The 15,202-nt window shown below is 43.8% G+C and overlaps 1 protein-coding gene across 1 annotated transcript; it reads right to left on the minus strand.

The window, feature by feature from the left end:
* Positions 1–4,749: 4,749 nt before the first annotated feature.
* GADD45A (growth arrest and DNA damage inducible alpha) lies at positions 4,750–7,985 on the minus strand. The gene is made up of 4 exons (XM_004280755.3): positions 7,664–7,985; positions 7,031–7,132; positions 6,544–6,781; positions 4,750–5,436 (listed from the first exon to the last, which is right to left on the minus strand). Exons 1-4 carry the CDS (start codon positions 7,705–7,707, stop codon positions 5,323–5,325), a joined length of 498 nt encoding a protein of 165 aa, XP_004280803.1. The 5' UTR covers positions 7,708–7,985; the 3' UTR covers positions 4,750–5,322.
* Positions 7,986–15,202: the final 7,217 nt, after the last annotated feature.

A 15,202-nucleotide genomic window follows, 5' to 3' on the forward strand; every position in this document is an offset into this window, starting at 1 on the left:
GGGGTGAAGTGTGGACCTCACATGCCTAAAAGGATTAGGAAGGAAAGCCTAAGTGAGTCCAGCAGGCTTAAGTTAACAATAGGGAGGGGTGAGGTCTGTGGCAAACTGGAAATCTTTGTCTAAAAGGGAGGAGCCTCCCTCAGCTGCAGCCAATTGCTGCCATGCAGAATGTGGGCCCACTGTTGCCACATACAGCAAATTTCCAAGCGACAACAGAAATAAAGATTTTTCGAAGAAATTTCTCCATGTTTAAACGTTGGCAAGTGATTCCTCCCCAAAATTGTTTTTAAACATCACGTGAGCCAAATTTCTCTTGGCTACCAGTTTCCAACCTCACATTAGGACTTTGTGAGCCACAGTTTCATCTTTTCCTAGCCCCTGTCATGGTGGTAATAGCACCCTGCCTATTTTCTCAGTTTTAAGTTTTTAAATGGCTTTCTATCACCTAATGAAAAAAAGGCTGGCTTGCAGGGCCCTTCATGGTCCTCCCTACCACCTTTTCCCACATTATCACCTGTCATTGGAGAATATGGATTGCAGGACCAGACTTCTTCAGCGTGCATCCTGGACTTGCCACTTACTAACAAACTCTGGGCAGATTTCTCTCTCTGTGTATCAGTCTCTTCACCTTCAAAATAGAGGCAATAATAGTACTGATACTTACTTCCATAGAGTTGTTGTGAGGCTAATGAGTTACCATAAGGTTCTTAGAGCTGTGCTCAGCGTGTAGTAAGCCCTATGTGAGTGGTGTTGTTGCCTCAGAAACTCGCCCCAAACATGCCTCAAACATACACTCGAGAGCTGCAGTTCCTGTCCGGGAAGACGTGCCCTTCACAGTCCCCTGGCAGATCTCTTCATCCTTTGGGTTGCACTGGTTGCACTGGATCTGGCAAACCTTCCCGACCCCCAGGAACACTTAGGCCTTGAACATAGCACATCATCGCTGATCACCCTGCATCACAGGTGTCAGTCTTCTACACTAAACTGCACACATCCTTGAAGGCAGAGACCTTATTTTTTCACTTTTGTAGCCCCGGGACCTAACACAGTGTCAGGTACATGATGGGCTTTCAATAAATAGCATTAAAGAAGTGAATGTGCTAACGTTCACAATTTCCTTATTTGATGATAAACTTCTTAAGGACAAGTGCTCTTATAGGCTACATCTGTGTATTCCCCACAGCACTTAGCAGAATTACATTCAATATTCAATCAATTAAGTAATTTGTGTGGTTGCAAAATACGATGCTAGCTTCTGATCAAAGAACTTACAGACTTTTGGGCTTCCCTGGTGGCACAGTGGTTGAGAGTCCGCCTGCCGATGTAGGGGACACGGGCTCGTGCCCCTGTCCAGAAGGATCCCACATGCTGCTGAGCGGCTGGGCCCATGAGCCATGGCCGCTGAGCCTGCGCGTCCGGAGCCTGTGCTCCGCAATGGGAGAGGCCACAACAGTGATAGGCCCGCGTACCAACAACAACAACAAAAAAAGAACTTAACAGATTTTTCTACTTGTCATCCCCATGTGCCCTCCAGAAATCTCTACCCTTTGAATTCTCATAGCATTTCTCTGGGCCTTTCTTATGTTACTGGGCACTTTTGCTTTGGATTACATCTATTGATGTGCATGCCCTAGTTACTTCACTAGGCTGGGAACTCCTTGAGGCCAGAGGAAGTGTCTGATTTTTCTTAGATTTCAATATAACCAGCATAGCCCCTTGCCCATAATAAGTTCTCACTAAGTACTTCTTGGTGATCTTCATGAATATAACGTTTTACACAGTTTCTTATGTTTATCTAAGTATTGTTAAAAAGGAACAAAAAAAGATTCAACTCAACTTGAGGGACACTGGCTTGGTGTTAAATCATGCCATTGAGAGTTTTGTTCATTTAAAGGAAACGCACCTCACTGCTTACAGCCTTCTACCACATATCAAAGAATAAAATTTAACGCATATAGTTGAAAATTGGGAAACTGATTTTAGAAGGGTTACAGTAAGGCATCTCAAAACAAGCTTTGAAAATACTTCCTATTAACAATATACAAACAGTTCTTTCCTAGTCATGACCCTTTTTTCTTTATTTGGGAAATAAAACATGTATTATGGAAGATTAGTTACCTTCATGAGTCCTTTCATTATATAAGTTTAACTTACTGAGGGCCTTGGTGAACTGTAGGCAGGAGAAGTCAATGCTATTTACGACACTGAGGTGAAGCTGCCAGTGGAAAAAAATAGGTATTTTCCACAAACAACACACCGTAGGTAGACGAGGGGATTTTTGTCCCTGTTGTAACATTTTCACCTACTCGCAATAAGTAGGCATTTAAAGCACAACTGAAAAGTATTAGCATCATTTAGAGGCAGAATCTGCCCTGGTAATTGCACACTTGTTTACAATTAACTCAATTGTTTCAGATTGGATTTTTCAATGCCTTGTTACTTTTGGGTTATGTTCAATCAGGAGCAAATAACAACAGTTAAAACTTAAAAACCAAAACAACAACACTGAATTAATTGTTGAGATTTTTTTCTGAAACCAAACAACCTGAAGGATGCATACTACCACTTCATATCTCTAAGTACTACGAATTGAGAATACAGATTCAAAACACTTTTCTTAAAATATATATACCATGTTATAAGCAACAGATTTCTCTGATGCCTTAAAAGTTTTTCTATTGCTATCGCCTAAGTTTTAGTAATAGACACACTGTATTGGCACCTATCAGATGCCAGGTAGTTTGCATCTATTATTTCTAAATCATTTAGTCAACAATTTTTTTTTTTGCCATGCTATGTGGGATCTTAGTTCCCTGAGCAGGGATTGAACCCACACCCCCTACATTGGAAGGGTGGAGTCTTAACCACGGGACAGCCAGGGAAGTCCCTAGTCAACAAATATTAATTCAACACCTACTGCTTGCTGAGAAGTGTGCTAAGTACTGGGCTACAATTATGAACCAGACATTGTTTCTTACCTTCAGGGAAGTTACAGTCCTGTAGGAGCGAAACAACTCTGCAAGATGGTTAGTTTTATCTCCATTTTGCTGATGAGGAAAACGGGATGCACTGGGACTGATCCTGGCTGTACCCCATGCTCTTTCCGCCAAGCAATGCTGCTTCTCCCCACTCTGCCTTCCTACTTTAATTCACTCATCTTTGCAGAAGCGTTTTTAATCAAGTAGTTGTGGGAAAGAATTGAAAATATTTTTACTTTAGTGGGAACGAAAAGAAATTCTGTTTAAAACTCACTGCTCTCAATCTTTTGATAATATAAGAAACAAAATATTAAATACCAGTTATGTTTTGATCAGGCACTAGCTTAAATAAGATACAAGTCTAAACAAGGCCTAAAAACCCACATTTCTAGTAGAGGTGAAAAACAGAAACTTAATTGCAAGGTGAAGGGCTCATGGGCCTATGTTATTCCTAAAATATGCAGAAATGTGGAGCTTTTAGTTACTGTTAGCTGGTTTTCTCTCCTCTGACTTCTACTTTTTCCTGATTGTATGTAGTCATGACAAGGGTGGGAGACAGATGGCAGGGGAGCCATGGGGGCTTATGGTTTGAGAAGGAGGCAAAGAAAAATCATGTAGACCAGAGCTATATTAGGCTTCGCCTCAGTAGGCATTTTTGCTTTCTTTGGCTGTATCTACAGGAGGTTATTGCAGTTAATTATCAAGTGACTGTTCCAAGTCAAAGATGACTGTTCTGCTGAAGCCTTTCATTTCTTTTGCTCTTTTCTTCCACCTCTCCCATCTAATTTAACCAAACCCCTCAGAACCATAGCAGACATGTTCAGCTGGAAGGCACACAGCTCTAGAAAGAGAATAAGAGTACCAGAGTATTTAGCAGGCCACTTTCCTGTTTGTTCCCTGAATATGCTTCTGCAAAATGCACAGCCTTGGACTGTTCCAGTCACTTTCTAATTGGCCTTGTTACCTACAGTCGATTATCCCAATAACCCGTCTTTCAGTCTCCAGTGTTATCTTCCTAGAACACTGATCACGTCACTCCCTGCGTGAAGGCCTCTGCAGACTGGCCAAAGTTTACAGAAGGAAGCCCAAAAGCTAAGGGTGACACAGAATGCCCTTTACAGTCTGGGTCTAATCGCCACTTACCTTTCAGCTTTTTCTCTCCCTTATCTTTCTACACCAGAGGTACACACAGAATCACTTTGTTCCCTGAACAGGTTTTGGTCTTTCGGGCCTCCACACCTTTTCAGAAACTAGTGTGCTGCTGCTAGCAATATCCTCTTCCTGTTTTAAGATCCAAATAAAATAATCTCTCTCCAGGAAAAACTTCACTGGTCTTACAGGTACCTTTGGTCACTCTCTCCCCTCTGCTTCCTTAATATGTTGCATATAATCTTATTACAGCACTAGTATCATTGAACTATAAATATTTATTCAGGTTTTGCAAGTGCAATTTCTAACACTCCTGTTCCCTAACTCTAACCCCAACTCCTCTTAAATCTTCGTTTTTCTGACTTTGGATGTAGGGTAGAGCAGGGCATCACTAAAATGTCCACTAAAGAATGAATGAAAAGCAATATTATGCCCCCATGTCTGCCCCAAATGTTTAAGAGTGGAAAAGAATTATATATACATACACACACACATCTATATATACAGACACATATACTATACGTATATGATTTCACAAGGGTTTTAATTTTTCCATATTAAAAAGAAACTTCTTTAAAAGAAAGTCCAAGTTAAAAGAAACAAAACACACACAAAGAAATGATGCAATTATTCCATACCAGTTTATTGTTAAGTATTGTGTTTCAAAAAATTTATAGCATAAATAACCTTTCATGTCATAAAATAACTTAGTACAATTTATAATAAAACTTTGAGAATTTAACATCTCATCAAAATACAATAAAATATGGTTTTAAAATATGATTAACCCTTTCTGCTTTTTTCTTTTTTACTTGAGGGCATATAAACCAAAATTACCCAAACTACTGCCGCACATTTAAACTTCAACAAAGCATATTTGGTTTATTTAAATGTAACTCAACCATCCTAAATTTAATACATAGTTTTGTTTTCCTTCCTGCGTGGTTCTTTGTAATTTTTGTTCCTTTTGACTTGTATTTCTGTTTCCACACAGCTTCCTTCTTCATTTTCACCTCTTTCCATCTGCAAAGTCATCTATCTCCGGGCTCCCAGAACATGTAGTTGAACTCACTCAGCCCCTTGACATCAGTTTCTGTAATCCTTGCATCAGTGTAGGGAGTAACTGCTTGAGTAACTACAAAGGTATTTCAAAACTTCAGTGCAATTTGGTTCAGTTATTTTCATTCAGATGCCATCACCGTTCAGGGAGATTAATCACTGGAACCCACTGATCCATGTAGCGACTTTCCCGGCAAAAACAAATAAGTTGACTTAAGGCAGGATCCTTCCACTGTGATGAATGTGGATTCTGGGAACAAATTTAGAAAAAATAAATTTACTATTAAAAAAGTCAGCCTTTGCTACTTATTACAGCACTTTTGAGGGGAAGACACTCGAACATTCTATACTTTGGCTGTGTGACACAGAGACCTGTTACAACCATAAGAAAGAAAATTTCTTCTAGGTAGTTGGGTTTCCTGCAAAATCATTCAGGGTAATTCTCTACTAAGCTGTGCTCTTCAAAGTCTGAGTATAGTCTGAGTACATGAAACCCACTGAGCCTTATACATATATATATGTTTTCATAATATTTATTCAGTTTTGCATGAAAGTATTATTCACAGGCTTGCCCTACCAAACTTGTACCTTGGCAGAGACCTGAGTGAAACAACTGTGAGAAATATTTCCATGCTGGGCTACCAGGAGGTGAGAGCTGCATAGCAGTTAACTAGAACTGCCACCTGTTATCCTCCCAAAAGAGACAGTAGTATTTTTTCAGGAGTAGCAAAATAATTAGGCTGCCACTTAAAGAGATCAGTCAAAAAGTAGTAAAATGTAAAAGACAAAACGATCACATTTACCTCTGTAAACACAAGTTATCTACCTACCAAAGGTTTTTATGGGGGTGGGGGGAGCTCCATTTTAAAATATGCAAGATTGCAAAGAAAAAATTTCCACTCTATCCTCTCAATACATTTCTAGGGAATTAATAAGGTCTGTCTCCCACACCATTTCTATTTTTAGCTCTGACTGGCAGAGAATGAAGCTGACTCCTTAATGAGGGTGAGCCAGGAATTTATTTGGCTTTATCTAATCTGCCCTGCTAAAGGAATTAGTCACGGGAGGTAGTGCAGATGTAGGTAGGGAGTAGCTGGGCTGACAATGCTGACTCACAAGGATCTCTTCCGCTTCTGGCAGCCTCCAACGTGCTTAGACACGTTCCGTACCAGAGAAAATCCCCAGGATGAAACTAGCACATCTCGGCTGAAAGTCCAGCCACACTCTTTGATGGGGCAAAGGCGCCCAGCTCTTGACCCTCAGCCATTCCAGATCTGGAGTCAGGCGACTTTCAGCCGTTGCGGACTTCCTGCCAGGACTCTAACCACGTCCTGCCCGCAGTCCCCTTCTCCCTTACCGTCACCAGCACGCAGTGCAAGTCCGGGGGCTGCTCCGCGCCCTCGCTCAACGCGGGGCCCGCGTCACTCTCCAGGAGCAGGAGCTCGGCCAGCCGGCCAGGGTTGCTGACGCGCAGGATGTCGATGTCGTTCTCGCAGCAGAACGCCTGGATCAGGGTGAAGTGGATCTGCAGAGCCACGTCCCTGTCGTCGTCCTCGTCCGCCGCCAGCAGGCACAGCACCACGTTGTCGGGGTCGCTGCGTGCGGGCAGGGACGGGGCTGATGAGCCCAAAGGCAAGACCCGCCGCGTGGGCGCCCGCATCCCGCGCCCACGTCCCGGGGGGTCGCGCCCCGGCCCGCTTGCTCCCCTTGGGACAAGCAACCTCAGGGCAGATGGAAAGCGGCAGGAAGTGGCACTGCTGGCCGAGGGGTCGCCCCTGGAAGGCGACCTCTCCGGGCTGGGGCGGGAAGAGGAACCACGAGGGACACGCGAGGGTTCCACTTACACGTTGAGCAGCTTGGCCGCCTCGTACACCCCGACGGTGATGGTGCGCTGACTCAGGGCTTTGCTGAGCACTTCCTCGAGGGCATCCCCCACCTTATCCATCCTACACGCAGGCAGAGCAAGGGGATCCCGTCAGCCCGCCGCCCCTCGGGGCCGTCGCGGCCCCCTCGCCCTGCGCCGCGACCCTCCCTCCCGAGTGCACGCGCCACGGCGCACCTGGGCCTTTGCAAACCCGGGGTTCCCGGCCTGTCACCCCCCCCCCCGCCGTAACCCCTCGCACGCCCATAGGCCGGGCGTCCAGTGAGAAGCCCCGACAGTGCCATCCGCCACCCTCTCCCGAGGGCACTGCCAGTCCCCGGCGCTGGGCGAAGCCACAGGCTGCCGGCCGCAGGAGCCGCACCGGCAGGGACGGTCACTTCTGCCCTTTGCAAAGGCTCGAGGGGCTCGACCGGCGTGGCGGGCACGCTCTTTCTGTCCACGCACGCCTCTAGTGTCCCGAGGAAGAAAGGCGGGATAGGAAGTACCCTCTGCAAACTTTTAACCGCTCGCTCCCCGCAAACCTTGCACAGCCTGGCAGCACTGGGGTGCGCGCAGTGGGCAAGCGGAGTTCAGGGAGAAGCTCCGGCTGACTTGCCTTTCGGTCTTCTGCTCTCCAGCCGAGAATTCCTCCAAAGTCATATTGCAACTGCAGGTGCCCTACAGAGAGAGAGCGGCTTGCGGGCTGCTCCTGCCACCGTGGGCGCGCGGGTGCCTGCTTTCTGCACTCCTTCTCAGGCTCCTCCAGCGCCCGCCGCCGCCGCGCCGTCCGCCCCTCCTGCCCCCCTCGCTCGCTCGCCCGCCGGCTCTCGGCGCCCCCCCCTCGCCACAGTCCACTATAGCGACGCGGCAGCTGCCTCACAGCCACTGAAGGACAAAGGCACCCCTCGCCGGAGTTATCCTGCCAACCCCCAGCCAACCACCACCCGCCTCATTTGCATGCGCGCAGGCATTGGGCTATGCAAATCAGCCTGCTCCGACAATTTGACCTCAGCTCCTGGAACCCGGCTGAGAGGAGCGGAAGAGGGAGGGGCCACGAGGAAGGCGAGCCTGGGGCGGGGGCGGGGATGGGGGGCGGGGTCCCGAGCCTACTCTCATCCTGCTGGCAGGGCGGGTAGGAGAGGAGGTCTTTGTGCGGGGAGTGGAGGGTGTCTTAGCTTGGGCGGGAGCTGGCTGCCAAGTGTTTTTCTAGTTGGTGCACATTTGTTTTTTTTAATTGTCGTTTCATGTCTTTTGTTTTGGGGGCCTGCTATTAAAATCTATTTTCAGGGTTAATGCACCCAAGTCTAGTAATTATTAGTAAGCTGGTTACATAAAAAGAGTGTGTCCAGACCTCTGGGGCAAAGTTTACCTCAGAAGTGTTGTTTATGTAAGTCTAGGCAAAGCTGCTTATTAGTAGTAGTATTATTTCGGTCCCCTGATGGCTGGTTTGATTTATTTTTGGAAGGTTGCAAGGGTTGGGAGCTCAAAAAAAGAAAAATCAACACATTTGTGTTTGGTGGTGGCAGGGAACCAAGTTGGAATCTCTTCCACAGAAAGCAGAAAGGCTTCCCACCTGCCCAGGGTAACTGGAAAACCGTGTGCACCAGGAGCTGGTTACCACATGTGTGTATCCTAGTGTATCCTAGCCGTACAAGCCCAGTTCACCTTTCTCAGACAGCCTTTCCCGAAGGAGGATCCTTCTGCAGGGCACCAGCTAAGAGACAATTGTCTGACACCCACACAAGCTACATATCTAAATTCAAAATGCTCTCAATATGCCCTCAGCTTCCTTTCATAAGGCAAGTATGTCACTACCTTCCACAGGGGGCCTGTGATCTCACTGTGAATTATTAATGTTAGATGCTGAATCATGAAGCAGCAGCTATCGGACCTTTTAGTCATATGCTAAAATTTCAGCTTTGAGATAATGGCAACTTGTGGGTGTAAAGAAAGCAGTAGTTATGCATTTTTGAAAAGCAAACTTCAATGCATAGACTTTCACTGAATAGGTTGAAAGTTCTTTCCTTTGTTTCATGAGTTTATGCAATAAATGCAAAAATATGTGTTAAACCTACTGAAGTCACCAAAAGTGGTAAACATGCTCCCATATGCTTGCATTCAAAACAATGCTTGCATTATTAAGGTTACTGTACAGACAAAGGTCACAGAAGTAATTTTTTGCTAAGCTACCTGGGAGTTTTTGCAAACTCCCGTATGTTTGTATCATTCTAGACCAAATATTCTCCAGCTCTCTTGATCTTAATTTAGTGGAAAAGAAAAGTGATAGGTCAGTTTTCTGGCTCATTTATTTGAGCTGCCATTTTGCACTTAATCCCTAACTGCGTTGTCAGCAAGGGACAAGGTTTGAGTAAAGGAATGGTGCTTGTCAATGCATAACTTACCCAGGAGTGTAAGGTATGTTTCATATCTATATTTTAAATTCTAACCTGTAGTGTCTTTGTTAAAGAATTCCTTTACATTGAAATTTAGGGAGATGCTGAAGCCCGTTCAACTTTGCAAACAAAACCTGAATTATGCAATCTGGCCTGAGTCATCATTTGGAGATTGTTGAACTGTGTTCTGTGGAACTCCAAGGTTCTATCCACTAGGTATTTCTTAGAAGCTCTTTGGAAGGAAGTGTGATCACAGCAAGCTGACGATGAATTAGGGAATCGAGTGAGTTTCTTGACAACAGGGACTGTGACTTCATCAACTTGGTGTTCTTGGCACGTAGCACCATTTCTGCATTTAGTAGAAGCACAGTCAATGTTCACTGAGTTAAACAGAATCTGAGGGTTGAACAAAAAGATCTCCGAATCCTGCAGTCCTGTGTAATGATTGAATTCTCTCTAAGGTATTCCATATTTAAATTTAATTCAAAGAAAAAACTTCTTTGATGTCCTACAATATACCAAGAATGGTACAATTCCTGGTCCTTTGCCTTTAAAGTGCTTACCATCTAATTGGTATGTCCATGCTTGAACTGGATTTTGGGACAAAATAGTATGCACTGTCATCAGCCAGCTATGCTGAAAGTCCCATGACTTTGGTCATCTGAACAGAAACTGTAGGACAGTAGAACCCCTGTATTGTTTTTCCAATTCAAACGAACCACAGCCCTAATAATGCCCCACCCAGGTCAACTACATGCAGTAAAAATGCAGTATAAAAGGATTACTTCTTAATATAGGCCTGGTCCCTCACTCGAAAATTATACTGAATTCTATATTTGATCTATAGGGAAAGTGATTTGTTCATGTGTTGTTCGGTTGTTCCCTATGAGATAAGCCTAGCCTTCCAGTATTCAAAAATATTCATTTGTCATACTTTCTGACTCAGATATGTTACACCATTTTGCCTCATTGCTGAGTCTACCTAGATGGTTTCATCAGTGATTATTTTCAAAGCTGGTGTTTCCAACTGGAAGTAGAAGCTGAATTTAGCTACAGCTAGATTGCAGTTATACAATAGGATGATCGTAGATGATACATTTCATAAGTGCTTATTAGTCCTAGGAGAGGATGGTCTCCAATGATAAATCAGAGGAATATCCCTAGATCAGTATATATGTGTATATATACTTTTTTCATGTGTTTTAATATATTTGTATTTTAAAAAATAATTCCAGCATAGAAAATCATTTTTAAAACTATCCCCGGTAACTCCAGGTACTTCAACTGCACAGGACTGGAATGACCTTCTAGTAACATTTATAAGGATGCTAAATGGTTATATTTGGAAATCAGATGAAAATATATACTCAGAAATTGTTAAATTATTTTAGCACTGCTACCTGCTTTGCATATTAAAAGGCTTTTTTGATATTTTCTTCACTATTATCATACATATATTCCTACTACTGGTTCTATAGTTTAGAATGATAACTTTTCTTTCTTTCAAAAATTAGTCAATCCTTTAACATCTGAAAGAAGTATGATGCTTATTATTACTGCATTAAACAGATCATTGTTCACATTGAAGGAGATCAATTAGTCTATGACGGGTGTACTAACTACCTATCTACAACTGTATTATATTTTATTGTTAAAGATCATAAGGTTCCTGATGTATCTTTTGTGTAAGTCTGGTGAAGTTAGTTTCTAAAGGCAGGCTCTAAATTTCCCTCAGTTTTTTTCTCAGAGAAGATCATTCAGACAAGATTGACTTTACACCTAAAAACGTGTCATTTCTTAGGATCAATACTTCCATTTTGGAATTTAACGTAAACGTTTAGTTTCTTGGACTGTCTGGTGGGCACATTCTGAGATGGCCTCAATGATATGTAAACCCAGGTGTTAAGCTCTGTATAATCCTCCTTCTTTGAGTATAGACAGAACCCATTCCTTGTTTTTAACCAATAGACTATGGTAATGGTTTTGGGCTATCACACGCACGATTATGTTACATTCTATGGCAAAGATAAAAGGACTTTGCAGGTGTAATTAAGGCCCCTATTTCATTGACTTTGAGTTAATCAAAAGGGAGATTAGGCTTGGTGGGCCTGACCTTATCAGATGAGCCCTTTAAAAGAGGGTCTTCTCTGAAGAGAGACTGGAAGCATCAGAGACTTTCTCCATTGCTGGTTTTGAAGAAGCCAACCTCCATGAAGCTGCAAGGAAATGGATTTTACCAACAACCTGAGGGGGCTTAGAAGTAGATCCTTCCCCACTCAAGCCTTCAGATGAGAATGTAGCCTGGGAAACACTGATTTTAGCCTTGGAGACCCTGAGAAGAGAGCCCAACTAAGCCACTCCCAGACATCTGACCTGCAGAAACTGTGAGATAATGGATAAGTGTTGTTTGTTTGTTTGTTTTTGCAGTATGTGGGCCTCTCACTGTCGTGGCCTCTCCCATTGCGGAGCACAGGCTCCGGACACGCCGGCTCAGCAGCCATGGCTCACGGGCCCAGCCGCTCCGCGGCATGTGGGATCCTCCCAGACTGGGGCACGAACCTGTGTCCCCTAGCATTGGCAGGTGGACTCTCAACCACTGCGCCACCAGGGAAGCCCAAGTAAGTGTTGTTTTAAACCACTAAGTAATTTGTTATTTGTACTTTGTTTCATAGCATCAAGGCCTAATACAATACCCTTAATGCCATCTTGTTGTGTGTTCAATAACTTCTTACCCTAAGGAAATTTTCTTTAGCTATTAATATTCATGGCAATAGCTGCGTGTTGTTGCTTTGAGCTTTAGGCTGACCTCCTTGTGTTGCCATCAGCTGTTCACATTTCACCAGCCATGCAGGGGCCAGCTAGTTGAGGTGTCAGATAAAGAGACTCACTAGGGCACTTTTCAAGGACCCCCTCACTCCATTTCCCCACCTCCCCACTGAGTTAAGTGTGTGTCAGGAGGTTTCTATTGTTGTAGGAATGTTCTCTCTGTGAATGTCTCTTCTTGGTGGGCTAATCAAAGGTGAAAAAGGGCTTCCCTGGTGGCGCAGTGGTTGAGAGTCCGCCTGCCAATGCAGAGGACATGGGTTCGTACCCCGGTCCAGGAAGATCCCACATGCTGCGGAGCAGCTGGGCCTGTGATCCATGGCTGCTGAGCCTGCGCGTCCGGAGCCTGTGCTCCGCAACGCGAGAGGCCGCAGCAGTGAGAGGCCCGCGTACCGCAAAAAAAAAAAAAAGGTGAAAAAGATAGGTGTTTGGGGTTGGTAATTGGCCCTTTGTAGTTTGTTCTGGTACCTTGACCAAGTTTCTAAATTTTCTGTCTCTGAAATAGAAGAGGTGATTCTTTTCACCCATCTACTTCATTGTAAAGTTCTCTTCTTCCTAACTCTTAACAGCTTAGTTCTTCTCTATCTACACTCACTCTCTTGGTGACTTCATCCAGTCCCATGGCCTTAAATATTTATATGCTGATGACTCCCAAATATACTTCCAATCTGGTCAGTCATCTCTTCTGAATCTCAGGTTTACTCATCATCTTTGTGTTGATATACAATAAGCATCTCAAACTTAAAATGACTTAAGGCCACTTAAAAGGTGGCCTCCTGATTGTCCTCCTATAGGTCAATGGCAACTCCATTCTTCCCATTGCGCAGCCCCCAAGCCACGGTGCATCCTTGACTTCTTTTCTTCACAACCTACATCCAGTCCATCAGCAAACACTATTGGCTTACTTCAAAATGTAAAATAATTCAACCATTTCTCAGGGCTGCCAACACCACCACCATCATCTCCCACTTGAAGAGCTGCAACAGCTGGTTTCTCTCTCTCTGCTTTTGTCCTTCCTCTAATCATCTCCAGCAGACGAAGTATTCTATACATTATAGAATATTATAGTACTTTATATACTATAGAGTACTATAGTACTATAGATGCTATATAGTGCTATATATACTATTTATACTATTTCTATAAAAAGCAAGTCAAATCATAGTCACTTTTCTGACCCAAACTTACTAATGGTTCCTTTTTTCACTTAGAGTAAAAGCCAACATCCTTACTAAGGTTTAAGAGACCCTGCAAAAATCTGTTCACTGGGCTTCCCTGGTGGCGCAGTGGTTGAGAGTACGCCTGCCGATGCGGGGGACGCGGATTTGTGCCCCGGTCTGGGAGGATCCCACATGCCGCGGAGCGGCTGGGCCCGTGAGCCATGGCCGCTGAGCCTGCGCGTCCGGAGCCTGTGATCCGCGGCGGGAGAGGCCACAGCAGTGAGAGGCCCGTGTACCGCAAAAAAAAAAAATCTGTTCACCATGATGAAAAGGTTCTAATATTGATGGTGGTGATAACTGCACAACTCTATTAATATACTAAAAACCACTGAATAGTACATGTAGGGTGAATTGTAGAGAATGTGAATTATATCTCAATAAACCTGTTATTAAAAAATATTGAATCCCTAATCCAATCTCTTCTTTTACTATCCTCTGCCATGCGTATTACTCTCAAACCACATTGGCCTTCCTTTTGCCTCTGGGCCTTTTTACTGACTGAAAGCCAGGAATAATCTTTCTCCTGATCACCACATTGCTCGCTCCCTTCAAGTTCCATTCTCAATGAGGCCTACCCTGCCTACTCCTGGCATTACTGATCCCCTAAACCCTGTTCTCTCTCTTTTTTAAAAACTTTCTAACATACATATTATATATATATATACATACATATATATATATATATATATATATATATATATATATAGTCTGCATTATCTGGCTCCCCTATCCTACCCACTCTACTCTCCAAGTATAAGTTCAATGGAGTAGGATTTGTTTTGGTCACTGGTTGATCCCCAGTAGTTAGAAGGGTGCCCTGCACAGGGTAGACACTCAATATTTATTGAGTCAGATATTGTTGAACGAATAAGTTGTACAGATTTAGAGACGTAATTAATGAACTAGAACATAAAACTGTACATCTTCTGGTCTCTTCTTATATAGAAGAGAATAGAAACCATTATATAGAAACCATTTTTGATTGAATCATAGTTTTGTTGGTTGTACTTTTTTAATTACAGAGGGTTATACACCCTTATCTACATATTATATTCTTCTTTGTACACCTTTCACACCCACCCCAATGATTTTTTTTTTTTTTTCCCCAGTATGCAGGCCTCTCACTGTTGTGGCCTCTCTCGTTGTGGAGCACAGGCTCCCGACGCCCAGGCTCAGCGGCCATGGCTCACGGGCCCAGCCTCTCCGCGGCATGTGGGATCTTCCCGGACCGGGGCACGAACCCGTATCCCCTGCATCGGCAGGCGGACTCTCAACCATTGCGCCACCGGGGGAGCCCCCAATGATTTTTTATATATTATTTTCAGGAGCTATAAAATGGCCCATTGTGTAACTACGGACTTGTGACCTCTACCAGTCTGTACTGTATACACCTATAAAACCCAACAGATGTAAAGGTGCTTAATTGCCAAGCTTCAAGTCTTGTTCTTTGGGTGTAGCATAGAAAGATTATAAGGATGAGGGAAACAACCTTGAAAGGTTTTTATTAAGGTGAGTTTTGAAGTGGGAGATTTAAAAGAGCAGAGATGGGGTGTTTTGTTATAGAAGCAACATATAAGAAACACAAATGGAGATGAAGTTGAAAACATTGAGTAATATTTAGGATACTGCAAACAAAAGAAATAAGGCACAAAGGAAAATAAAAGTCTTCTTTACTAGTATTTGAACTTTTACCTCTTTCTCTGGCTTTAGTGCTTATAA

The sequence above is a fragment of the Orcinus orca genome, chromosome 1 (genome assembly GCF_937001465.1).
Source record: "Orcinus orca chromosome 1, mOrcOrc1.1, whole genome shotgun sequence".
Taxonomy (NCBI): domain Eukaryota; kingdom Metazoa; phylum Chordata; class Mammalia; order Artiodactyla; family Delphinidae; genus Orcinus; species Orcinus orca.